General features: G+C 47.5%; 1 protein-coding gene across 1 annotated transcript in view; it reads left to right on the plus strand.

Annotated features, from left to right (window-relative positions):
• LOC135573006 (epidermal growth factor receptor kinase substrate 8-like) overlaps positions 1 to 23,956 on the plus strand; it is a 135,595-nt gene extending 111,639 nt beyond the window's left edge. Inside the window, exons 5-9 of the mRNA XM_065022061.1 lie at positions 13,986 to 14,053; positions 20,908 to 21,000; positions 21,362 to 21,430; positions 23,557 to 23,706; positions 23,789 to 23,956. Of these exons, the coding sequence (XP_064878133.1) occupies positions 13,986 to 14,053; positions 20,908 to 21,000; positions 21,362 to 21,430; positions 23,557 to 23,706; positions 23,789 to 23,956 (548 nt within the window). The remainder of the gene's footprint in view (positions 1 to 13,985; positions 14,054 to 20,907; positions 21,001 to 21,361; positions 21,431 to 23,556; positions 23,707 to 23,788) is intronic.
• Positions 23,957 to 26,812: the final 2,856 nt, after the last annotated feature.

Raw genomic sequence — 26,812 nt, forward strand, 5'->3', positions numbered from 1 at the left:
TTGGTGTGTGGGTGTGTGTGTGTGTGTGTGTGTGTTTGGTGTGTGTGTGCGTCGGCCCAGTGAGTGTGCATGTGTGTGTTGCCAAGGCTTCACAATCTTCTGCAAAACCAAATGACAGATTCTAGGTTATCAGAACAACCGGTGAAATTAAACTCAAGGTTGTGGCTTTTGAGTGTGAAATACAGACATGATAATGTATAGACATGATAACGTACAGACATGATAATGCATAGACATGAGAATTTATAGACATGATAATGCATAGAGGTGAGAATGTATTGCCATGATAATGCATAGAGGCGAGAATGCATTGACACGATAATGCATTGAGGTGATAATGTATTGACATGATAATGCATAGACATGATCATGTATAGACATGATAATGCATAGAGGTGAGAATGTATTGACATGATAACGTATAGACATGATAATGCATAGAGGCGAGAATGTATTGACACGATAATGTATAGACATGATAACGTATAGACATGATAACGTACAGACATGATAACGTATAAACACGATAACGTACAGACATGATAATGCATAGAGGTGAGAATGTATTGACACGATAATGCATAGACATGATCATGTATGAGGTGATCATGTATAGACACGATAACGTACAGACATGATAATGCATAGAGGCGAGAATGTATTGCCATGATAACGTATAAACACGATAACGTACAGACATGATAATGCATAGAGGCGAGAATGTATTGACACGATAATGCATAGACATGATCATGTATGGGGTGATCATGTATAGACACGATAACGTACAGACATGATAATGCATAGAGGCGAGAATGTATTGACACGATAATGTATAGACACGATAACGCACAGACACGATAACGTATAAACACAATAACGTATAGACATGATAATGCATAGAGGCGAGAATGTATTGACACGATAATGCATAGACATGATCATGTATGAGGTGATCATGTATAGACACGATAACGTACAGACATGATAATGCATAGAGGCGAGAATGTATTGACACAATGTATAGACATGATTATGTATATAGACGATAATGTGTATATACACGGCAACGTACATGCATGATCATGTATATCGGTGATAATGTATAAACACGATAATGAATAGACACTAATGTATATATGTGATAATATATATACATGATAACTTATAGACATGAACATGTATAGGTGTAATAATACATATATGTGATCATGTATAGACATGATAATGTATATGCATGATAATATGTAGTTGTAATAATGTAGTGTACTGTACCCTGAGGCTGTAGAACAGAACATACTCTAACCTGTCAGGGAGCAGAGAGCTTTATTTGGTTCTGCAGACGAGACTGATAACCTTGAAGTGTTGTCTCTCTTTCGCTCCCTGGACCTTCTGTTCTGAGAGGAAGTCACCCTGGCCCCTCTAGGATCCTCCTGCTGTTCTGTTCTAGAGGAGATGTAGAACACTAGAACACTTCCCCTGCTGTTGAAGAACCCTAGAACACTTCACCTGCTGTTGTAGAACCCTAGAACACTTCACCTGCTGTTGTAGAACCCTAGAACACTTCCCCTGCTGTTGTAGAACCCTAGAACACTTCCCCTGCTGTTGTAGAACCCTAGAACACTTCCACTGTTATTGTAGAACACTAGAACACTTCCCCTGCTGTTGTAGAACACTTCCCCTGCTGTTGTAGAACACTAGAACACTTCCCCTGCTGTTGTAGAACACTAGAACACTTCATCTGCTGTTGTAGAACACTAGAACACTTCATCTGCTGTTGTAGAACACTAGAAAACTTCCACTGCTATTGTAGAACACTAGAACACTTCCCCTGCTGTTGTAGAACACTGGAACACTTCCCCTGCTGTTGTAGAACACTAGAACACTTCCCCTGCTGTTGTAGAACACTAGAACACTTCATCTGCTCCACTCCCCTAATAACCCCTACTACTAATAGTCTGTAGTCCTTATCTCCACTCCCCTAATAACCCCTACTATTAGTAGTCTGTAGTCCTTATCTCCACTCCCCTAATAACCCCTACTATTAGTAGTCTGTAGTCCTTATCTCCACTCCCCTAATAACCCCTACTACTAATAGTCTGTAGTCCTTATATCCACTCCCCTAATAACCCCTACTATTAGTAGTCTGTAGTCCTTATCCTCACTCCCCTAATAACCCCTACTACTAATAGTCTGTAGTCCTTATCTCCACTCCCCTAATAACCCCTACTATTAGTAGTCTGTAGTCCTTATCTCCAGTCCCCTAATAACCCCTGCTACTGATTGCCTGTAGTCCAGTGCTCTGACTACTGTGTACTGAACTCATTCAGATCAATTTGAGTCAAACTCATGCACATAGCTTCATAGGCAATACCATTCCATATAGTGTAAAGTCCTGACATCTCTATCTCTATCTCACATTAATTCAATATACAGTACATGCACATAGCTTTGATGGCTTGACATTTGAAGTCAGTAACACAGAACTTTGCATTGTGTAACCCTAGGTTACTTTAAACTCCCATCGGACAAATGGAATCACAAATTCCTTACTCATGGATTCAGTAAGTTTTGTTCAATCAGTGTGTTGTCTCTTTATGTAACTCAATTTATCCTTGCGATCCGCCCATCTTATTCAACCCTCAGTCTGATACCAGCCCACAGCCTCTACTGTCATCCAGACCCTGATACCAGCCCACAGCCTCCATCTTATTCAACCCTCAGTCTGATACCAGCCCACAGCCTCTACTGTCATCCAGACCCTGATACCAGCCCACAGCCTCCATCTTATACAACCCTCAGTCTGATACCAGCCCACAGCCTCTACTGTCATCCAGACCCTGATACCAGCCCACAGCCTCCATCTTATACAACCCTCAGTCTGATACCAGCCCACAGCCTCCATCTTATACAACCCTCAGTCTGATACCAGCCCACAGCCTCTACTGTCATCCAGACCCTGATACCAGCCCACAGCCTCCATCTTATACAACCCTCAGCCTGATACCAGCCCACAGCCTCTACTGTCATCCAGACCCTGATACCAGCCCACAGCCTCTACTGTCATCCAGACCCTGATACCAGCCCACAGCCTCCATCTTATACAACCCTCAGTCTGATACCAGCCCACAGCCTCTACAGTCATCCAGACCCTGATACCAGCCCACAGCCTCTACTGTCATCCAGACCCTGATACCAGCCCACAGCCTCCATCTTATACAACCCTCAGCCTGATACCAGCCCACAGCCTCTACTGTCATCCAGACCCTCAGTCTGATACCAGCCCACAGCCTCTACAGTCATCCAGACCCTGATACCAGCCCACAGCCTCCATCTTATTCAACCCTCAGTCTGATACCAGCCCACAGCCTCTACTGTCATCCAGACCCTCAGTCTGATACCAGCCCACAGCCTCTACAGTCATCCAGACCCTGATACCAGCCCACAGCCTCCATCTTATTCAACCCTCAGCCTGATACCAGCCCACAGCCTCTACTGTCATCCAGACCCTGATACCAGCCCACAGCCTCTATCTTATACAACCCTCAGTCTGATACCAGCCCACAGCCTCCATCTTATACAACCCTCAGTCTGATACCAGCCCACAGCCTCTACTGTCATCCAGACCCTGATACCAGCCCACAGCCTCTACTGTCATCCAGACCCTGATACCAGCCCACAGCCTCCATCTTATACAACCCTCAGCCTGATACCAGCCCACAGCCTCTACTGTCATCCAGACCCTGATACCAGCCCACAGCCTCTACTGTCATCCAGACCCTGATACCAGCCCACAGCCTCTACTGTCATCCAGACCCTGATACCAGCCCACAGCCTCTACTGTCATCCAGACCCTGATACCAGCCCACAGCCTCCATCTTATACAACCCTCAGTCTGATACCAGCCCACAGCCTCTACTGTCATCCAGACTCTGATACCAGCCCACAGCCTCCATCTTATACAACCCTCAGTCTGATACCAGCCCACAGCCTCCATCTTATACAACCCTCAGCCTGATACCAGCCCACAGCCTCCTACTGTCATCCAGACCCTGATACCAGCCCACAGCCTCTACTGTCATCCAGACCCTGATACCAGCCCACAGCCTCTACTGTCATCCAGACCCTGATACCAGCCCACAGCCTCTACTGTCATCCAGACCCTGATACCAGCCCACAGCCTCCATCTTATACAACCCTCAGTCTGATACCAGCCCACAGCCTCTACTGTCATCCAGACCCTGATACCAGCCCACAGCCTCCATCTTATACAACCCTCAGCCTGATACCAGCCTCCATCTTATACAACCCTCAGTCTGATACCAGCCCACAGCCTCTACTGTCATCCAGACCCTGATACCAGCCCACAAGCCTCCATCTTATACAACCCTCAGTCTGATACCAGCCCACAGCCTCTACTGTCATCCAGACCCTGATACCAGCCCACAGCCTCTACTGTCATCCAGACCCTGATACCAGCCCACAGCCTCTACTGTCATCCAGACCCTGATACCAGCCCACAGCCTCCATCTTATACAACCCTCAGTCTGATACCAGCCCACAGCCTCTACTGTCATCCAGACCCTGATACCAGCCCACAGCCTCTACTGTCATCCAGACCCTGATACCAGCCCACAGCCTCTATCTTATACAACCCTCAGCCTGATACCAGCCCACAGCCTCCATCTTATACAACCCTCAGTCTGATACCAGCCCACAGCCTCTACTGTCATCCAGACCCTCAGCCTGATACCAGCCCACAGCCTCCATCTTATACAACCCTCAGCCTGATACCAGCCCACAGCCTCTACTGTCATCCAGACCCTGATACCAGCCCACAGCCTCTACTGTCATCCAGACCCTGATACCAGCCCACAGCCTCTACTGTCATCCAGACCCTGATACCAGCCCACAGCCTCCATCTTATACAACCCTCAGTCTGATACCAGCCCACAGCCTCTACTGTCATCCAGACCCTGATACCAGCCCACAGCCTCCATCTTATACAACCCTCAGCCTGATACCAGCCTCCATCTTATACAACCCTCAGTCTGATACCAGCCCACAGCCTCTACTGTCATCCAGACCCTGATACCAGCCCACAAGCCTCCATCTTATACAACCCTCAGTCTGATACCAGCCCACAGCCTCTACTGTCATCCAGACCCTGATACCAGCCCACAGCCTCTACTGTCATCCAGACCCTGATACCAGCCCACAGCCTCTACTGTCATCCAGACCCTGATACCAGCCCACAGCCTCCATCTTATACAACCCTCAGTCTGATACCAGCCCACAGCCTCTACTGTCATCCAGACCCTGATACCAGCCCACAGCCTCTACTGTCATCCAGACCCTGATACCAGCCCACAGCCTCTATCTTATACAACCCTCAGCCTGATACCAGCCCACAGCCTCCATCTTATACAACCCTCAGTCTGATACCAGCCCACAGCCTCTACTGTCATCCAGACCCTCAGCCTGATACCAGCCCACAGCCTCCATCTTATACAACCCTCAGCCTGATACCAGCCCACAGCCTCTACTGTCATCCAGACCCTGATACCAGCCCACAGCCTCCTACTGTCATCCAGACCCTGATACCAGCCCACAGCCTCTACTGTCATCCAGACCCTGATACCAGCCCACAGCCTCCATCTTATACAACCCTCAGCCTGATACCAGCCCACAGCCTCTACTGTCATCCAGACCCTGATACCAGCCCACAGCCTCCATCTTATACAACCCTCAGTCTGATACCAGCCCACAGCCTCTACTGTCATCCAGACCCTGATACCAGCCCACAGCCTCCATCTTATACAACCCTCAGCCTGATACCAGCCCACAGCCTCTACTGTCATCCAGACCCTGATACCAGCCCACAGCCTCTACTGTCATCCAGACCCTGATACCAGCCCACAGCCTCCATCTTATACAACCCTCAGCCTGATACCAGCCCACAGCCTCTACTGTCAGCCAGACCCTGATACCAGCCCACAGCCTCCATCTTATACAACCCTCAGCCTGATACCAGCCCACAGCCTCCATCTTATACAACCCTCAGTCTGATACCAGCCCACAGCCTCTACTGTCATCCAGACCCTGATACCAGCCCACAGCCTCCATCTTATACAACCCTCAGTCTGATACCAGCCCACAGCCTCTATCTTATACAACCCTCAGCCTGATACCAGCCCACAGCCTCTACTGTCATCCAGACCCTGATACCAGCCCACAGCCTCCATCTTATTCAACCCTGAGTCTGATACCAGCCCACAGCCTCTACTGTCATCCAGACCCTGATACCAGCCCACAGCCTCCATCTTATTCAACCCTCAGCCTGATACCAGCCCCCAGCCTCCATCTTATACAACCCTCAGTCTGATACCAGCCCACAGCCTCCATCTTATACAACCCTCAGTCTGATACCAGCCCACAGCCTCTACTGTCATCCAGACCCTGATACCAGCCCACAGCCTCCATCTTATACAACCCTCAGCCTGATACCAGCCCACAGCCTCTACTGTCATCCAGACCCTGATACCAGCCCACAGCCTCTACTGTCATCCAGACCCTGATACCAGCCCACAGCCTCCATCTTATACAACCCTCAGCCTGATACCAGCCCACAGCCTCTACTGTCATCCAGACCCTGATACCAGCCCACAGCCTCCATCTTATACAACCCTCAGCCTGATACCAGCCCACAGCCTCCATCTTATACAACCCTCAGTCTGATACCAGCCCACAGCCTCTACTGTCATCCAGACCCTGATACCAGCCCACAGCCTCCATCTTATACAACCCTCAGTCTGATACCAGCCCACAGCCTCTATCTTATACAACCCTCAGCCTGATACCAGCCCACAGCCTCTACTGTCATCCAGACCCTGATACCAGCCCACAGCCTCCATCTTATTCAACCCTGAGTCTGATACCAGCCCACAGCCTCTACTGTCATCCAGACCCTGATACCAGCCCACAGCCTCCATCTTATTCAACCCTCAGCCTGATACCAGCCCCCAGCCTCCATCTTATACAACCCTCAGTCTGATACCAGCCCACAGCCTCCATCTTATACAACCCTCAGTCTGATACCAGCCCACAGCCTCTACTGTCATCCAGACCCTGATACCAGCCCACAGCCTCCATCTTATTCAACCCTCAGCCTGATACCAGCCCACAGCCTCTACTGTCATCCAGACCCTGATACCAGCCCACAGCCTCCATCTTATACAACCCTCAGTCTGATACCAGCCCACAGCCTCTACTGTCATCCAGACCCTGATACCAGCCCACAGCCTCCATCTTATTCAACCCTCAGCCTGATACCAGCCCACAGCCTCTACTGTCATCCAGACCCTGATACCAGCCCACAGCCTCTATCTTATTCAACCCTCAGTCTGATACCAGCCCACAGCCTCCATCTTATACAACCCTCAGCCTGATACCAGCCCACAGCCTCTACTGTCATCCAGACCCTGATACCAGCCCACAGCCTCTACTGTCATCCAGACCCTGATACCAGCCCACAGCCTCCATCTTATACAACCCTCAGTCTGATACCAGCCCACAGCCTCTATCTTATTCAACCCTCAGTCTGATACCAGCCCACAGCCTCCATCTTATACAACCCTCAGCCTGATACCAGCCCACAGCCTCTACTGTCATCCAGACCCTGATACCAGCCCACAGCCTCCATCTTATACAACCCTCAGTCTGATACCAGCCCACAGCCTCTACTGTCATCCAGACCCTGATACCAGCCCACAGCCTCTATCTTATACAACCCTCAGTCTGATACCAGCCCACAGCCTCTACTGTCATCCAGACCCTGATACCAGCCCACAGCCTCCATCTTATACAACCCTGAGTCTGATACCAGCCCACAGCCTCTACTGTCATCCAGACCCTGATACCAGCCCACAGCCTCTACTGTCATCCAGACTCTGATACCAGCCCACAGCCTCCATCTTATACAACCCTCAGCCTGATACCAGCCCACAGCCTCTACTGTCATCCAGACCCTGATACCAGCCCACAGCCTCCTACTGTCATCCAGACCCTGATACCAGCCCACAGCCTCTACTGTCATCCAGACCCTGATACCAGCCCACAGCCTCCATCTTATTCAACCCTCAGTCTGATACCAGCCCACAGCCTCTACTGTCATCCAGACCCTGATACCAGCCCACAGCCTCCATCTTATTCAACCCTCAGCCTGATACCAGCCCACAGCCTCTACTGTCATCCAGACCCTGATACCAGCCCACAGCCTCCATCTTATACAACCCTCAGTCTGATACCAGCCCACAGCCTCTACTGTCATCCAGACCCTGATACCAGCCCACAGCCTCCATCTTATACAACCCTCAGTCTGATACCAGCCCACAGCCTCTACTGTCATCCAGACCCTGATACCAGCCCACAGCCTCCATCTTATACAACCCTCAGTCTGATACCAGCCCACAGCCTCTACTGTCATCCAGACCCTGATACCAGCCCACAGCCTCTACTGTCATCCAGACCCTGATACCAGCCCACAGCCTCTACTGTCATCCAGACCCTGATACCAGCCCCCACTGTCATCCACACCCTGATACCAGCCCCCACTGTCATCCACACCCTGATACCAGCCCCCACCCTTATCCTGATACCAGCCCACATTCCCCACCCTTCGAGACCCTCCCACATCCCCCACCCTTCGAAACCCTCCCACAGCCCCCCCCCCTTCGAGACCCTCCCACGGCCCCCACCCTTCTAGACTCTCCCACAGCCCCCACCCTTCGAGACCCTCCCACAGCCCCCCCCTTCGAGACCCTCCCACAGCCCCCCCCTTCGAGACCCTCCCACATCCCCCACCCTTCAAAACCCTCCCACAGCCGCCCCCTTCGAGACCCTCCCTCCCACGGCCCCCACCCTTCTAGACTCTCCCACAGCCCCCACCCTTCGAGACCCGCCCACAGCCCCCCCCTTCGAGACCCTCCCACATCCCCCACCCTTCGAGACCCTCCCACAGCCCCCACCCTTCGAGACCCTTCCACAGCCCCCACCCTTCGAGACCCTCCCACAGCCCCCACCCTTCGAGACCCTCCCACAGCCCCCCTTCTAGACTCTCCCACAGCCCCCACCCTTCGAGACCCTCCCACAGCCCCCACCCTTCGAGACCCTCCCACAGCCCCCCACCCTTCGAGACCCTCCCACAGCCCCCACCCTTCTAGACCCTCCCACATCCCCCCTTCGAGACCCTCCCACAGCCCCCACCCTTCTAGACTCTCCCACAGCCCCCACCCTTCGAGACCCTCCCACAGCCCCACCCTTCGAGACTCTCCCACAGGCCCCACCCTTCGAGACCCTCCCACAGCCCCCCAGGAGGAACAATACAATACAATGAATTACATTCCCCCAAGAACCCCCCAATGCACCAACAACTAATGAACTAAAGACAAAAAAACAGAACAGGAACATTTTTATTTTTTAAATAATGAATTTAAAACAAAGGACATCAAGGACAACTGAAATCATAACAGCAATGCCAACTGTATATGTTTTGTGTTCATGTCTGGCACTATTACATGTATGTGTGTGTTCTTGTATGTGTTTATTTGAATGAGAGTGTGTGTATGTGTACAAACGGCATCAGCCTCAGGCAAACCGGCATTAGTTGTAAAAACACTCCCACTTAGTGTCATTCAAATATACTTTTTATTATGATTTATTTAGACTTTTAAAAATATATTTTTTAAAACTTTTATCTTTGACCATCATTCTATCTCTCACACAGCAACTCCACTCCCACTTGTCTCCAATTCCACATCCCAACACTCAGCTTCCCTCAGCCCATCCCATCCCAACCCCCAGCTTCCCTCAGCCCATCCCAACACTCAGCTTCCCTCATCCCATACCATCCCTCAGCTTCCCTCATCCCATACCATCCCTCAGCTTCCCTCAGCCCATCCCAACCCTCAGCTTCCCTCAGCCCATCCCATCCCAACCCTCAGCTTCCCTCAGCCCATCCCATCCCAACCCTCAGCTTCCCTCAGCACATCCCAACCCTCAGCTTCCCTCAGCCCATCCCATCCCAACCCCCAGCTTCTCTCAGCCCATCCCAACCCCCAGCTTCCCTCAGCCCATCCCAACCCCCAGCTTCCCTCAGCCCATCACATCCCAACCCTCAGCTTCCCTCAGCCCATCACATCCCAACCCTCAGCTTCCCTCAGCCCATCCCAACCCTCAGCTTCCCTCAGCCCATCCCAACCCAACCCTCAGCTTCCCTCAGCCCATCCCATCCCAACCCCCAGCTTCCCTCAGCCCATCCCAACCCTCAGCTTCCCTCAGCCCATCCCAACCCCCAGCTTCCCTCAGCCCATCCCAACCCTCAGCTTCCCTCAGCCCATCCCAACCCTCAGCTTCCCTCAGCCCATCCCAACCCTCAGCTTCCCTCAGCCCATCCCAACCCTCAGCTTCCCTCAGCCCATCCCAACCATCAGCTTCCCTCAGCACATTCCATACCAACCCTCAGCTTCCCTCAGCCCATCCCATCCCAACCCTCAGCTTCCCTCAGCCCATCCCATACCACCCCTCAGCTTCCCTCAGCCCATCCCATCCCAACCCTTAGCTTCCCTCAGCCCATCCCATCCCAACCCTCAGCTTCCCTCAGCCCATCCCAACCCTCAGCTTCCCTCAGCCCATCCCATCCCAACTGCTGCTCCAGTTTCAACTGTTCTGCCTTATTATTATTCGACCATGCTGGTCATTTATGAACATTTGAACATCTTGGCCATGTTCTGTTATAATCTCCACCCGGCACAGCCAGAAGAGGACTGGCCACCCCACATAGCCTGGTTCCTCTCTAGGTTTCTTCCTAGGTTTTGTCCTTTCTAGGGAGTTTTTCCTAGCCACCGTGCTTCTACACCTGCATTGCTTGCTGTTTGGGGTTTTAGGCTGGGTTTCTGTACAGCAATTTGAGATATCAGCTGATGTACGAAGGGCTATATAAATAAATTTGATTTGATTTGATCCCATCCGAACCCTCAGCTTCCCTCAGCCCATCCCATCCCAACCCTCAGCTTCCCTCAGCCCATCCCAACCCTCAGCTTCCCTCAGCCCATCCCATCCCAACCCTCAGCTTCCCTCAGCCCATCCCAACCCTCAGCTTCCCTCAGCCCATCCCAACCCCCAGCTTCCCTCAGCCCATCCCAAACCTCAGCTTCCACAGCCCATCCCAACCCCCAGCTTCCCTCAGCCCATCCCAACCCCCAGCTTCCCTCAGCCCATCCCATCCCAACCCTCAGCTTCCCTCAGCCCATCCCAACCCTCAGCTTCCCTCAGCCCATCCCATCCCAAACCTCAGCTTCCTCAGCCCATCCCAACCCCCAGCTTCCCTCAGCCCATCCCAACCCCAGCTTCCCTCAGCCCATCCCAACCCCCAGCTTCCCTCAGCCCATCCCATCCCAACCCCAGCTTCCTCAGCCCAGCCCATCCCAACCCCCAGCTTCCCTCAGCCCATCCCAACCCTCAGCTTCCCTCAGCCCATCCCAACCCCCAGCTTCCCTCAGCCCATCCCATCCCAACCCCCAGCTTCCCTCAGCCCATCCCAACCCCAGCTTCCCTCAGCCCATCCCATCCCTCAGCTTCCCTCAGCCCATCCCAAACCTCAGCTTCCTCAGCCCATCCCAACCCCCAGCTTCCCTCAGCCCATCCCAACCCCCAGCTTCCCTCAGCCCATCCCAACCCCCAGCTTCCCTCAGCCCATCCCATCCCAACCCCCAGCTTCCCTCAGCCCATCCCAACCCCCAGCTTCCCTCAGCCCATCCCAACCCCCAGCTTCCCTCAGCCCATCCCAACCCTCAGCTTCCCTCAGCCCATCCCATCCCAACCCCCAGCTTCCCTCAGCCCATCCCATCCCAACCCTCAGCTTCCCTCAGCCCATCCCATCTATCTCTGCTGGCCACTTTGGGTTTCTACGCAACACATATCTTTCAACTATGCTGTGATGTTTAATGATACTTAATGATACTGTAGTAATGGTACCATGGTAACCTAGCACACATGCTATGATATGACTGTAGTTCTCCCTGAGGATGATACTGAATGATACTGTAGTAATGGTACCATGGTAACCTAGCACACATGCTATGATATGACTGTAGTTCTCCCTGAGGATGATACTTAATGATACTGTAGTAATGGTACCATGGTAACCTAGCACACATGCTATGATATGACTGTAGTTCTCCCTGAGGATGATACTTAATGATACTGTAGTAATGGTACCATGGTAACCTAACAGACATGCTATGATATGACTGTAGTTCTCCCTGAGGATGATACTTAATGATACTGTAGTAATGGTACCATGGTAACCTAGCACACATGCTATGATATGACTGTAGTTCTCCCTGAGGATGATACTGAATGATACTGTAGTAATGGTACCATGGTAACCTAGCACACATGCTATGATATGACTGTAGTTCTCCCTGAGGATGATACTTAATGATACTGTAGTAATGGTACCATGGTAACCTAGCACACATGCTATGATATGACTGTAGTTCTCCCTGAGGATGATACTTAATGATACTGTAGTAATGGTACCATGGTAACCTAACAGACATGCTATGATATGACTCTAGTTCTCCCTGAAGATGGTACTTAATGATACTGTAGTAATGGTACCATGGTAACCTAGCAGACATGTTATGATATGACTGTAGTTCTCCCTGAGGATGATACTTAATGATACTGTAGTAATGGTACCATGGTAACCTAGCACACATGCTATGATATGACTGTAGTTCTCCCTGAGGATGATACTTAATGATACTGTAGTAATGGTATCATGGTAACCTAGCAGACATGCTATGATATGACTGTAGTTCTCCCTGAGGATGATACTTAATGATACTGTAGTAATGGTACCATGGTAACCTAACACACATGTTTAATGATATGACTGTAGTTCTCCCTGAGGATGATACTTAATGATACTGTAGTAATGGTACCATGGTAACCTAGCAGACATGCTATGATATGACTGTAGTTCTCCCTGAGGATGATACTTAATGATACTGTAGTAATGGTACCATGGTAACCTAACACACATGCTATGATATGACTGTAGTTCTCCCTGAAGATGGTACTTAATGATACTGTAGTAATGGTACCATGGTAACCTAACAGACATGCTATGATATGACTGTAGTTCTCCCTGAGGATGATACTTAATGATACTGTAGTAATGGTACCATGGTAACCTAGCACACATGTTATGATATGACTGTAGTTCTCCCTGAGGATGATACTTAATGACACTGTAGTAATGTTACCATGGTAACCTAACAGACATGTTATGATATGACTGTAGTTCTCCCTGAGGATGATACTGAATGATACTGTAGTAATGGTACCATGGTAACCTAGCATGCTATGATATGACTGTAGTTCTCCCTGAGGATGATACTTAATGATACTGTAGTAATGGTACCATGGTAACCTAGCACACATGCTATGATATGACTGTAGTTCTCCCTGAGGATGATACTTAATGATACTGTAGTAATGGTACCATGGCAACCTAGCAGATATGCTATGATATGACTGTAGTTCTCCCTGAAGATGGTACTTAATGATACTGTAGTAATGGTACCATGGTAACCTAGCAGACATGTTATGATATGACTGTAGTTCTCCCTGAGGATGATACTTAATGACACTGTAGTAATGTTACCATGGTAACCTAACAGACATGTTATGATATGACTGTAGTTCTCCCTGAGGATGATACTTAATGACACTGTAGTAATGGTACCATGGTAACCTAGCAGACATGCTATGATATGACTGTAGTTCTCCCTGCGGATGATACTTAATGATACTGTAGTAATGGTACCATGGTAACCTAGCAGACATGCTATGATATGACTGTAGTTCTGTCTAGATGCTGTTTGTTTTGCTGCTGACTGTGTCCTGTCGTTCTCCAGAACAACGGAAGAACTACACCAAAAACAGCATCAACAGCATGACGAACACCTCGCAGTACCATGTTGAGGTCAGTCTACTACCGTACATACAGCGTGACTAACACCATGTTGAGGTCAGTCTACATACAGCTTGACTAACACCATGTTGAGGTCAGTCTACTACCGTATATACAGCGTGACTAACACCATGTTGAGGTCAGTCTACATACAGTGTGACTAACACCATGTTGAGGTCAGTCTACTATCGTACATACAGCGTGACTAACACCATGTTGAGGTCAGTCTACTACCCTACATACAGCGTGACTAACACCATGTTGAGGTCAGTCTACATACAGCGTGACTAACACCATGTTGAGGTCAGTCTACTACCTTACATACAGCGTGACGAACACCATGTTGAGGTCAGTCTACTACCGTACATACAGCGTGACTAACACCATGTTGAGGTCAGTCTACTACCGTACATACAGCGTGACTAACACCATGTTGAGGTCAGTCTACTACCCTACATACAGCGTGACTAACACCATGTTGAGGTCAGTCTACTATCATACATAGAGCGTGACTAACACCATGTTGAGGTCAGTCTACCACCGTACATACAGCGTGACTAACACCATGTTGAGGTCAGTCTACTACCGTACATACAGCGTGACTAACACCATGTTGAGGTCAGTCTACTACCCTACATACAGCGTGACTAACACCATGTTGAGGTCAGTCTACTACCGTACATACAGCGTGACTAACACCATGTTGAGGTCAGTCTACATACAGCGTGACTAACACCATGTTGAGGTCAGTCTACTACCATACATACAGCGTGACTAACACCATGTTGAGGTCAGTCTACATACAGCGTGACTAACACCATGTTGAGGTCAGTCTACTACCATACATACAGCGTGACTAACACCATGTTGAGGTCAGTCTACTACCGTACATACAGCGTGACTAACACCATGTTGAGGTCAGTCTACTACCCTACATACAGCGTGACTAACACCATGTTGAGGTCAGTCTACTACCGTACATACAGCGTGACTAACACCATGTTGAGGTCAGTCTACTACCATACATACAGCGTGACTAACACCATGTTGAGGTCAGTCTACTACCTTACATACAGCGTGACTAACACCATGTTGAGGTCAGTCTACTATCGTACATACAGCGTGACTAACACCATGTTGAGGTCAGTCTACTACCATACATACAGCGTGACTAACACCATGTTGAGGTCAGTCTACTACCGTACATACAGCGTGACTAACACCATGTTGAGGTCAGTCTACTACCCTACATACAGCGTGACTAACACCATGTTGAGGTCAGTCTACTACCGTACATACAGCGTGACTAACACCATGTTGAGGTCAGTCTACTACCGTACATACAGCGTGACTAACACCATGTTGAGGTCAGTCTACATACAGCGTGACTAACACCATGTTGAGGTCAGTCTACTACCGTACATACAGCGTGACTAACACCATGTTGAGGTCAGTCTACTACCGTACATACAGCGTGACTAACACCATGTTGAGGTCAGTCTACTACCCTACATACAGCGTGACTAACACCATGTTGAGGTCAGTCTACTACCGTACATACAGCGTGACTAACACCTCACAGTACCATGTTGAGGTCAGTCTACATACAGCGTGACTAACACCATGTTGAGGTCAGTCTACTACCGTACATACAGCGTGACTAACACCATGTTGAGGTCAGTCTACTACCCTACATACAGCGTGACTAACACCATGTTGAGGTCAGTCTACTACCATACATACAGCGTGACTAACACCATGTTGAGGTCAGTCTACTACCGTACATACAGCGTGACTAACACCATGTTGAGGTCAGTCTACTACCCTACATACAGCGTGACTAACACCATGTTGAGGTCAGTCTACTACCGTACATACAGCGTGACTAACACCATGTTGAGGTCAGTCTACTACCGTACATACAGCGTGACTAACACCATGTTGAGGTCAGTCTACTACCGTACATACAGCGTGACTAACACCATGTTGAGGTCAGTCTACTACCGTACATACAGCGTGACTAACACCATGTTGAGGTCAGTCTACTACCGTACATACAGCGTGACTAACACCATGTTGAGGTCAGTCTACTACCGTACATACAGCGTGACTAACACCATGTTGAGGTCAGTCTACTACCCTACATACAGCGTGACAGTTGTGACTAACACCATGTTGAGGTCAGTCTACTACCATACATACAGCGTGACTAACACCATGTTGAGGTCAGTCTACTACCGTACATACAGCGTGACTAACACCATGTTGAGGTCAGTCTACTACCATACATAACAGCGTGACTAACACCATGTTGAGGTCAGTCTACTACCGTACATACAGCGTGACTAACACCATGTTGAGGTCAGTCTACTACCCTACATACAGCGTGACTAACACCATGTTGAGGTCAGTCTACTACCGTACATACAGCGTGACTAACACCATGTTGAGGTCAGTCTACTACCATACATACAGCGTGACTAACACCATGTTGAGGTCAGTCTAACACCATGTTGACCTCTACATACAGCGTGACTAACACCATGTTGAGGTCAGTCTACTACCGTACATACAGCGTGACTAACACCATGTTGAGGTCAGTCTACTACCATACATACAGCGTGACTAACACCATGTTGAGGTCAGTCTACTACCGTACATACAGCGTGACTAACACCATGTTGAGGTCAGTCTACTACCCTACATACAGCGTGACTAACACCATGTTGAGGTCAGTCTACTACCGTACATACAGCGTGACTAACACCATGTTGAGGTCAGTCTACTACCGTACATACAGCGTGACTAACACCATGTTGAGGTCAGTCTACTACCATACAGCGTGACTAACACCATGTTGAGGTCAGTCTACTACCGTACATACAGCGTGACTAACACCATGTTGAGGTCAGTCTACTACCGTTGAGGTCACATACAGCGTGACTAACACCATGTTGAGGTCAGTCTACTACCATACATACAGCGTGACTAACACCATGTTGAGGTCAGTCTACTACCGTACATACAGCGTGACTAACACCTCACAGTACCATGTTGAGGTCAGTCTACTACCATACATACAGCGTGACTAACACCATGTTGAGGTCAGTCTACTACCGTACATACAGCGTGACTAACACCATGTTGAGGTCAGTCTACTACCGTACATACAGCGTGACTAACACCATGTTGAGGTCAGTCTACTACCGTACATACAGCGTGACTAACACCATGTTGAGGTCAGTCTACTACCATACATACAGCGTGACTAACACCATGTTGAGGTCAGTCTACTACCGTACATACAGCGTGACTAACACCATGTTGAGGTCAGTCTACTACCCTACATACAGCGTGACTAACACCATGTTGAGGTCAGTCTACTACCGTACATACAGCGTGACTAACACCATGTTGAGGTCAGTCTACTACCGTACATACAGCGTGACTAACACCATGTTGAGGTCAGTCTACTACCGTACATACAGCGTGACTAACACCATGTTGAGGTCAGTCTACATACAGCGTGACTAACACCATGTTGAGGTCAGTCTACTACCGTACATACAGCGTGACTAACACCATGTTGAGGTCAGTCTACTACCGTACATACAGCGTGACTAACACCATGTTGAGGTCAGTCTACTACCCTACATACAGCGTGACTAACACCATGTTGAGGTCAGTCTACTACCGTACATACAGCGTGACTAACACCTCACAGTACCATGTTGAGGTCAGTCTACATACAGCGTGACTAACACCATGTTGAGGTCAGTCTACTACCGTACATACAGCGTGACTAACACCATGTTGAGGTCAGTCTACTACCGTACATACAGCGTGACTAACACCATGTTGAGGTCAGTCTACTACCATACATACAGCGTGACTAACACCATGTTGAGGTCAGTCTACTACCCTACATACAGCGTGACTAACACCATGTTGAGGTCAGTCTACTACCATACATACAGCGTGACTAACACCATGTTGAGGTCAGTCTACTACCGTACATACAGCGTGACTAACACCATGTTGAGGTCAGTCTACTACCGTACATACAGCGTGACTAACACCATGTTGAGGTCAGTCTACTACCGTACATACAGCGTGACTAACACCATGTTGAGGTCAGTCTACTACCGTACATACAGCGTGACTAACACCATGTTGAGGTCAGTCTACTACCGTACATACAGCGTGACTAACACCATGTTGAGGTCAGTCTACTACCCTACATACAGCGTGACTAACACCATGTTGAGGTCAGTCTACTACCGTACATACAGCGTGACTAACACCATGTTGAGGTCAGTCTACTACCCTACATACAGCGTGACTAACACCATGTTGAGGTCAGTCTACATACAGCGTGACTAACACCATGTTGAGGTCAGTCTACTACCATACATACAGCGTGACTAACACCATGTTGAGGTCAGTCTACATACAGCGTGACTAACACCATGTTGAGGTCAGTCTACTACCGTACATACAGCGTGACTAACACCATGTTGAGGTCAGTCTACTACCCTACATACAGCGTGACTAACACCATGTTGAGGTCAGTCTACTACCCTACATACAGCGTGACTAACACCATGTTGAGGTCAGTCTACTACCATACATACAGCGTGACTAACACCATGTTGAGGTCAGTCTACTACCCTACATACAGCGTGACTAACACCATGTTGAGGTCAGTCTACTACCGTACATACAGCGTGACTAACACCATGTTGAGGTCAGTCTACTACCGTACATACAGCGTGACTAACACCATGTTGAGGTCAGTCTACTACCGTACATACAGCGTGACTAACACCATGTTGAGGTCAGTCTACTACCGTACATACAGCGTGACTAACACCATGTTGAGGTCAGTCTACTACCGTACATACAGCGTGACTAACACCATGTTGGGGTCAGTCTACTACCGTACATACAGCGTGACTAACACCATGTTGAGGTCAGTCTACATACAGCGTGACTAACACCATGTTGAGGTCAGTCTACTACCATACATACAGCGTGACTAACACCATGTTGAGGTCAGTCTACTACTGTACATACAGCGTGACTAACACCATGTTGAGGTCAGTCTACTACCATACATACAGCGTGACTAACACCATGTTGAGGTCAGTCTACTACCCTACATACAGCGTGACTAACACCATGTTGAGGTCAGTCTACTACCGTACATACAGCGTGACTAACACCATGTTGAGGTCAGTCTACTACCCTACATACAGCGTGACTAACACCATGTTGAGGTCAGTCTACTACCGTACATACAGCGTGACTAACACCATGTTGAGGTCAGTCTACTACCCTACATACAGCGTGACTAACACCATGTTGAGGTCAGTCTACCACCATACATACAGCGTGACTAACACCATGTTGAGGTCAGTCTACTACCGTACATACAGCATGACTAACACCATGTTGAGGTCAGTCTACTATCGTACATACAGCGTGACTAACACCATGTTGAGGTCAGTCTACATACAGCGTGACTAACACCATGTTGAGGTCAGTCTACTACCCTACATACAGCGTGACTAACACCATGTTGAGGTCAGTCTACTACCGTACATACAGCGTGACTAACACCATGTTGAGGTCAGTCTACATACAGCGTGACTAACACCATGTTGAGGTCAGTCTACTACCCTACATACAGCGTGACTAACGCCATGTTGAGGTCAGTCTACTACCGTACATACAGCGTGACTAACACCATGTTGAGGTCAGTCTACTACCATACATACAGCGTGACTAACACCATGTTGAGGTCAGTCTACTACCCTACATACAGCGTGACTAACACCATGTTGAGGTCAGTCTACTACCATACATACAGCGTGACTAACACCATGTTGAGGTCAGTCTACTACCATACATACAGCGTGACTAACACCATGTTGAGGTCAGTCTACTATCGTACATACAGCGTGACTAACACCATGTTGAGGTCAGTCTACTATCGTACATACAGCGTGACTAACACCATGTTGAGGTCAGTCTACTACCGTACATACAGCGTGACTAACACCATGTTGAGGTCAGTCTACTACCCTACATACAGCGTGACTAACACCATGTTGAGGTCAGTCTACTACCGTACATACAGCGTGACTAACACCATGTTGAGGTCAGTCTACTATCGTACATACAGCGTGACTAACACCATGTTGAGGTCAGTCTACTACCCTACATACAGCGTGACTAACACCATGTTGAGGTCAGTCTACTACCGTACATACAGCATGACTAACACCATGTTGAGGTCAGTCTACTACTCTACATACACAGTGTGTTAGTGGTAGGGTAGAGATTGTTACTAACCTGTGTCTCAATCCCTCTCCCATCTCTCCTATCCCCCCTGTGCCCCAAACCCTCTCTAATCTCTCCTATCCCCTCTGTGTCCCAAACCCTCTCCCATCTCTCCTATCCCCCCTGTGTCCCAAACCCTCTCTAATCTCTCCTATCCCCCCTGTGTCCCAAACCCTCTCCCATCTCTCCTATCCCCCCTGTGTCTCAAACCCTCTCTAATCTCTCCTATCCCCCTTGCGTCCCAAACCCTCTCCAATCTCTCCTATCCCCCTGTGTCCCAAACCCTCTCTAATCTCTCCTATCCCCTCTGTGTCTCAAACCCTCTCTAATCTCTCCTATCCCCCTTGCATCCCAAACCCTCTCCCATCTCTCCTATCCCCCTGTGTCCCAAACCCTCTCTAATCTCTCCTATCCTCTGTTTCCCAATCCCTCTCCCATCTCTCCTATCCCCCCTGTGTCCCAAACCCTCTCTAATCTCTCCTATCCTCTCCGTGTCCCAACCCTCTCCTCTCTCCTCTCAGCACCTGACCACATTTGTTCTGGACAGGAAGGAAGCCATGATCAACACTGAGGATGGAATCAGGAAGCTCCGCCTGCTGGATGCCAAGGGGAAGGTGAAGTACAGGACACATTTATGATTCTGATTCCCCAAAGCATCTACTGTACAGATCCAATGTGTTCCTATTGGTTTGATATCAGGTATCTACTGTACAGATCCAATGTGTTCCTATTGGTTTGATATCAGGTATCTACTGTACAGATCCAATGTGTTCCTATTGGTTTGATATCAGGTATCTACTGTACAGATCCAATGTGTTCCTATTGGTTTGATATCAGGTATCTACTGTACAGATCCAATGTGTTCCTATTGGTTTGATATCAGGTATCTACTGTACAGATCCAATGTGTTCCTATTGGTTTGATATCAGGTATCTACTGTACAGATCCAATGTGTTCCTATTGGTTTGATATCAGGTATGGACCCAGGACATGTTGCTGCAGGTGGAGGAGAAGACAGTCAGCCTCATCGACCCAGAGACCAAGGTGGGTGAGCAGGAATGCCGTCTGAAGAACCAGCTCTGATACACTGATACACTGGGTATCATGGGACCTACTGGTTAGACCAGGGATATCATATCAGGGAATTATTGAAAGTCATCTTGGCTAGTGGATCTCTAAAAGCCCATTTATGCCTGACCTGAAAATGTGGTTGGAGGTGGTGTATGGAAGATGACGCCGTAGTGGAGCCTCCTGAGGTGTGCAGAGGCCAAATGGCGCTCCGTACCCCCATGACTACGTGTTGTAATGTTGACTCTAGGTGGGGGGGGGGGGTCCTGTATAAACACAACAGCCCTGCCATGCTCAGGGTAACGCCAGGTCCTGTATAAACACAACAGCCCTGCCATGCTCAGGGTAACGCCAGGTCCTGTATAAACACAACAGCCCTGCCATGCTCAGGGTAACGCCAGGTCCTGTATAAACACAACAGCCCTGCCATGCTCAGGGTAACGCCAGGTCCTGTATAAACACAACAGCCCTGCCATGCTCAGGGTAACGCCAGGTCCTGTATAAACACAACAGCCCTGCCATGCTCAGGGTAATGCCAGGTCCTGTATAAACACAACAGCTCTGCCATGCTCAGGGTAACGCCAGGTCCTGTATAAACACAACAGCCCTGCCATGCTCAGGGTAACGCCAGGTCCTGTATAAACACAACAGCCCTGCCATGCTCAGGGTAACGCCAGGTCCTGTATAAACACAACAGCCCTGCCATGCTCAGGGTAACGCCAGGTCCTGTATAAACACAACAGCCCTGCCATGCTCAGGGTAATGCCAGGTCCTGTATAAACACAACAGCTCTGCCATGCTCAGGGTAACGCCAGGTCCTGTATAAACACAACAGCCCTGCCATGCTCAGGGTAACGCCAGGTCCTGTATAAACACAACAGCCCTGAGTGTTTTCTATCCACATCTACCAATAATATGCATATCCTAGCGTCTGGGCCTGAGTAACCGGCAGTTTACTTTGGGCACGCTTTTCATCCGGACGTGAAAATACCGCCCCCTACCCCAAAGAGGTATTAATGCCTTGACTTCTACAGAGGTCGTATCACTGTAACGATGTACAGCCACTACAGACAGTGGATTGACCATGCAGAGCCTTTAACAAGAACAGTTTGATCAGTTGATTGATCAGTGGTCTGATCAGTAGTTTGATCAGTGGTTTGATCAGTTGATTGATCAGTGGATTGATCAGTGGATTGATCAGTGGTTTGATCAGTTGATTGATCAGTGGATTGATCAGTTGATTGATCAGTGGATTGATCAGTTGATTGATCAGTGGATTGATCAGTTGATTGATCAGTGGATTGATCAGTGGTTTGATCAGTTGATTGATCAGTTGATTGATCAGTGGTCTGATCATTGGTCTGATCAGTTGATGGTGTAGTGTGGTGTGGTATTTTCCCCATGTGATTAGATGAGTATTAGGTGTGAACCAAAGGGTCCTATAGTCCTGGCCTTCTATAAGAGGCTGCTCTGTTAAACTTTCCTCTGGACACCTTTTTACACCAAGTTTAAACCACAAGTTCACAGTGACACCATCATTTCCTTAATGACCTGAATATTCAGAGGCTGGTCTCAGTACAGTTTTTAAGCTGGTTCTGATCACTAACCTGTTTGTTAAGGCTGGTCTCAGTACAGTTTTTAAGCTGGTTCTGTTTACTGACCTGTATGTTAAGGCTGGTCTCAGTACAGTTTTTAAGCTGGTTCTGTTTACTGACCTGTATGTTAAGGCAGGTCTCAGTACAGTTTTTAAGCTGGTTCTGTTAACTGACCTGTTTGTTAGGGCTGGTCTCAGTACAGTTTTTAAGCTGGTTCTGTTAACTGACCTGTTTGTTAAGGCTGGTCTCAGTACAGTTTTTAATCTGGTTCTGTTAACTGATCTGTTTGTTAGGGCAGGTCTCAGTACAGTTTTTAATCTGGTTCTATTAACTGACCTGTTTGTTAGGGCATGTCTCAGTACAGTTTTTAAGCTGGTTAACTGACCTGTTTGTTAGGGCAGGTCTCACTACAGTTTTTAAGCTGGTTCTGTTAACTGACCTGTTTGTTAGGGCAGGTCTCAGTACAGTTTTTAAGCTGGTTAACTGACCTGTTGGTTATTGTTTCAGAATGAGTTGGAGAACTTTCCCTTGGGGACCATCATGCACTGCCAGGCAGTGATGTCATCCTGCAACTACGACTCCATCTTGGCTCTGGTGTGTAAGGAGCCGGGCCAGGGCAAACCAGACCTGCACCTGTTCCAATGTGACGACATCAAGGTACACACACACACACACACACACACACACACACACACACACACACACAGTTAGTGATGTGTTGTCTGTCTGTCTCCACCAGGCCAACCTGATCCAGGCTGATATAGAGGGGGCCATGATGGATCAGAAGGGAGGCAAGGTGAAGAAGAGGCCTGAAACACTACGGTACAACACCTCTAACTACCTGTCGTCTCTGACTGGACTCTGTACTGTAGTAGAGACTAGAAACACTAGGTTAAAACACCTCTAACTACCTGTCGTCTCTGACTGGACTCTGTACTGTAGTAGAGACTAGAAACACTAGGTTAAAACACCTCTAACTACCTGTCGTCTCTGACTGGACTCTGTACTGTAGTAGAGACTAGAAACACTAGGTTAAAACACCTCTAACTACCTGTCGTCTCTGACTGGACTCTGTACTGTAGTAGAGACTAGAAACACTAGGTTAAAACACCTCTAACTACCTGTCGTCTCTGACTGGACTCTGTACTGTAGTAGAGACTAGAAACACTACGTTATTTTAGAATTGTTATAATGGGTTCTGTTACTTTATAGAGCTCTGTTAGAATGGGTTATGTTACTTTATAGAGCTCTGTTAGAACGGGTTCTGTTACTTTATAGGGCTCCTGGTTCTGTTACTTTATAGAGCGCTGTTATAATGGGTTCTGTTACTTTATAGAGCTCTGTTATAATGGGTTCTGTTACTTTATAGAGCTCTGTTAGAATGGGTTCTGTTACTTTATAGAGCTCTGTTAGAATGGGTTCTGTTACTTTATAGAGCTCTGTTATAATGGGTTCTGTTACTTTATAGAGCTCTGTTAGAATGGGTTCTGTTACTTTATAGAGCTCTGTTAGAATGGGTTCTGTTACTTTATAGAGCTCTGGGTTCTGTTACTTTATAGAGCTCTGTTAGAACGGGTTCTGTTACTTTATAGGGCTCCTGGTTCTGTTACTTTATAGAGCTCTGTTAGAATGGGTGCTGTTACTTTATAGAGCTCTGTTAGAACGGGTTCTGTTACTTTATAGAGCTCTGTTATAGAATGGGTTCTGTTACTTTATAGAGCTCTGTTAGAATGGGTTCTGTTACTTTATAGGGCTCTGTTAGAATGGGTTCTGTTACTTTATAGAGCTCTGTTAGAATGGGTTCTGTTACTTTATAATGAGTTCTGTTATAGAGCTCTGGGTTCTGTTACTTTATAGGGCTCTGTTATAATGGGTTCTGTTACTTTATAGAGCTCTGTTAGAATGGGTTCTGTTACTTTATAGAGCTCTGTTAGAATGGGTTCTGTTACTTTATAGAGCTCTGTTAGAATGGGTTCTGTTACTTTATAGAATGGCTCTTTATAGAGCTCTGGTTCTGTTACTTTATAGAGCTCTGTTAGAATGGGTTCTGTTACTTTATAGTTCTGGCTCTGTTAGGGTTCTGTTAATGGGTTCTGTTACTTTATAGAGCTCTGTTAGAATGGGTTCTGTTACTTTATATAGAGCTCTGTTAGAATGGGTTCTGTTACTTTATAGAGCTCTGTTAGAATGGGTTCTGTTACTTTATAGAGCTCTGTTAGAATGGGTTCTGTTACTTTATAGAGCTCTGTTAGAATGGGTTCTGTTACTTTATAGGCTCTGTTAGGGGTTCTGTTACTTTATAGGGCTCTGTTAGAATTATAGGGCTCTGTTATTACTTTATATAGCTCTGTTAGCTCTGTTACTTTATAGAGCTCTGTTAGAATGGGTTCTGTTACTTTATAGAGCTCTGTTAGAATGGGTTCTGTTACTTTATAGGCTCTGTTAGAATGGGTTCTGTTACTTTATATAGAGCTCTGTTAGAATGGGTTCTCTGTTTACTTTATAGGGCTCTGTTAGAATGGGTTCTGTTACTTTATAGAGCTCTGTTATAATGGGTTCTGTTACTTTATAGGGCTCTGTTAGAATGGGTTCTGTTACTTTATAGAGCTCTCTGTTAGAATGGGTTCTGTTACTTTATAGAGCTCTGTTAGAATGGGTTCTGTTACTTTATAGGGTTATAATGGGTTCTGTTACCTGGTTCTGTTACTTTATAGAGCTCTGTTAGAATGGGTTCTGTTACTTTATAGAGCTCTGTTAGAATGGGTTCTGTTACTTTATAGAGCTCTGTTAGAATGGGTTCTGTTACTTTATAGAGCTCTGTTAGAATGGTTCTGTTACTTTATAGAGCTCTGTTAGAATGGGTTCTGTTACTTTATAGGGCTCTGTTAGAATGGGTTCTGTTACTTTATAGAGCTCTGTTAGAATGGGTTCTGTTAGAATGGGTTCTGTTACTTTATAGTTCTGTTACTTTATAGAGCTCTGTTATAATGGGTTCTGTTACTTTATAGAGCTCTGTTAGAATGGGTTCTGTTACTTTATAGAACGCTGTTACTTTATAGGGTTCTGTTACTTTATAGAGCTCTGTTAGAATGGGTTCTGTTACTTTATAGAGCTCTGTTAGAATGGGTTCTGTTCTGTTACTTTATAGGGCTCTGTTAGAATGGGTTCTGTTACTTTATAGAGCTCTGTTATAATGGGTTCTGTTCTTTTAAGGCTCTGGGTTCTGTTACTTTATAGGGCTCTGTTAGAATGGGTTCTGTTAATAGAGTTCTGTTACTTTATAGAGCTCTGTTAGAATGGGTTCTGTTACTTTATAGGGCTCTGTTAGAATGGGTTCTGTTACTTTATAGGCTCTGTTAGAATGGGTTCTGTTACTTTATAGAGCTCTGTTAGAATGGGTTCTGTTACTTTATAGGGCTCTGTTACTTTATAGAGCTCTGTTAGAATGGGTTCTGTTACTTTATAGAGCTCTGTTAGAATGGGTTCTGTTACTTTATAGAATGGGTTCTCTTTATAGGGCTCTGTTAGAATGGGTTCTGTTCTTTATAGTTACTTTCTGTTATAGGGCTCTGTTAGAATGGGTTCTGTTACTTTATAGGGTCTGGGTTCTGTTACTTTATAGGGCTCTGTTAGAATGGGTTCTGTTACTTTATAGAGCTCTGTTAGAATGGGTTCTGTTACTTTATAGAGCTCTGGGTTCTGTTACTTTATAGAATGCTCTGTTAGAATGGGTTCTGTTACTTTATAGAGCTCTGGGTTCTGT

Source organism: Oncorhynchus nerka, linkage group LG8 (genome assembly GCF_034236695.1).
Source record: "Oncorhynchus nerka isolate Pitt River linkage group LG8, Oner_Uvic_2.0, whole genome shotgun sequence".
NCBI lineage: Eukaryota > Metazoa > Chordata > Actinopteri > Salmoniformes > Salmonidae > Oncorhynchus > Oncorhynchus nerka.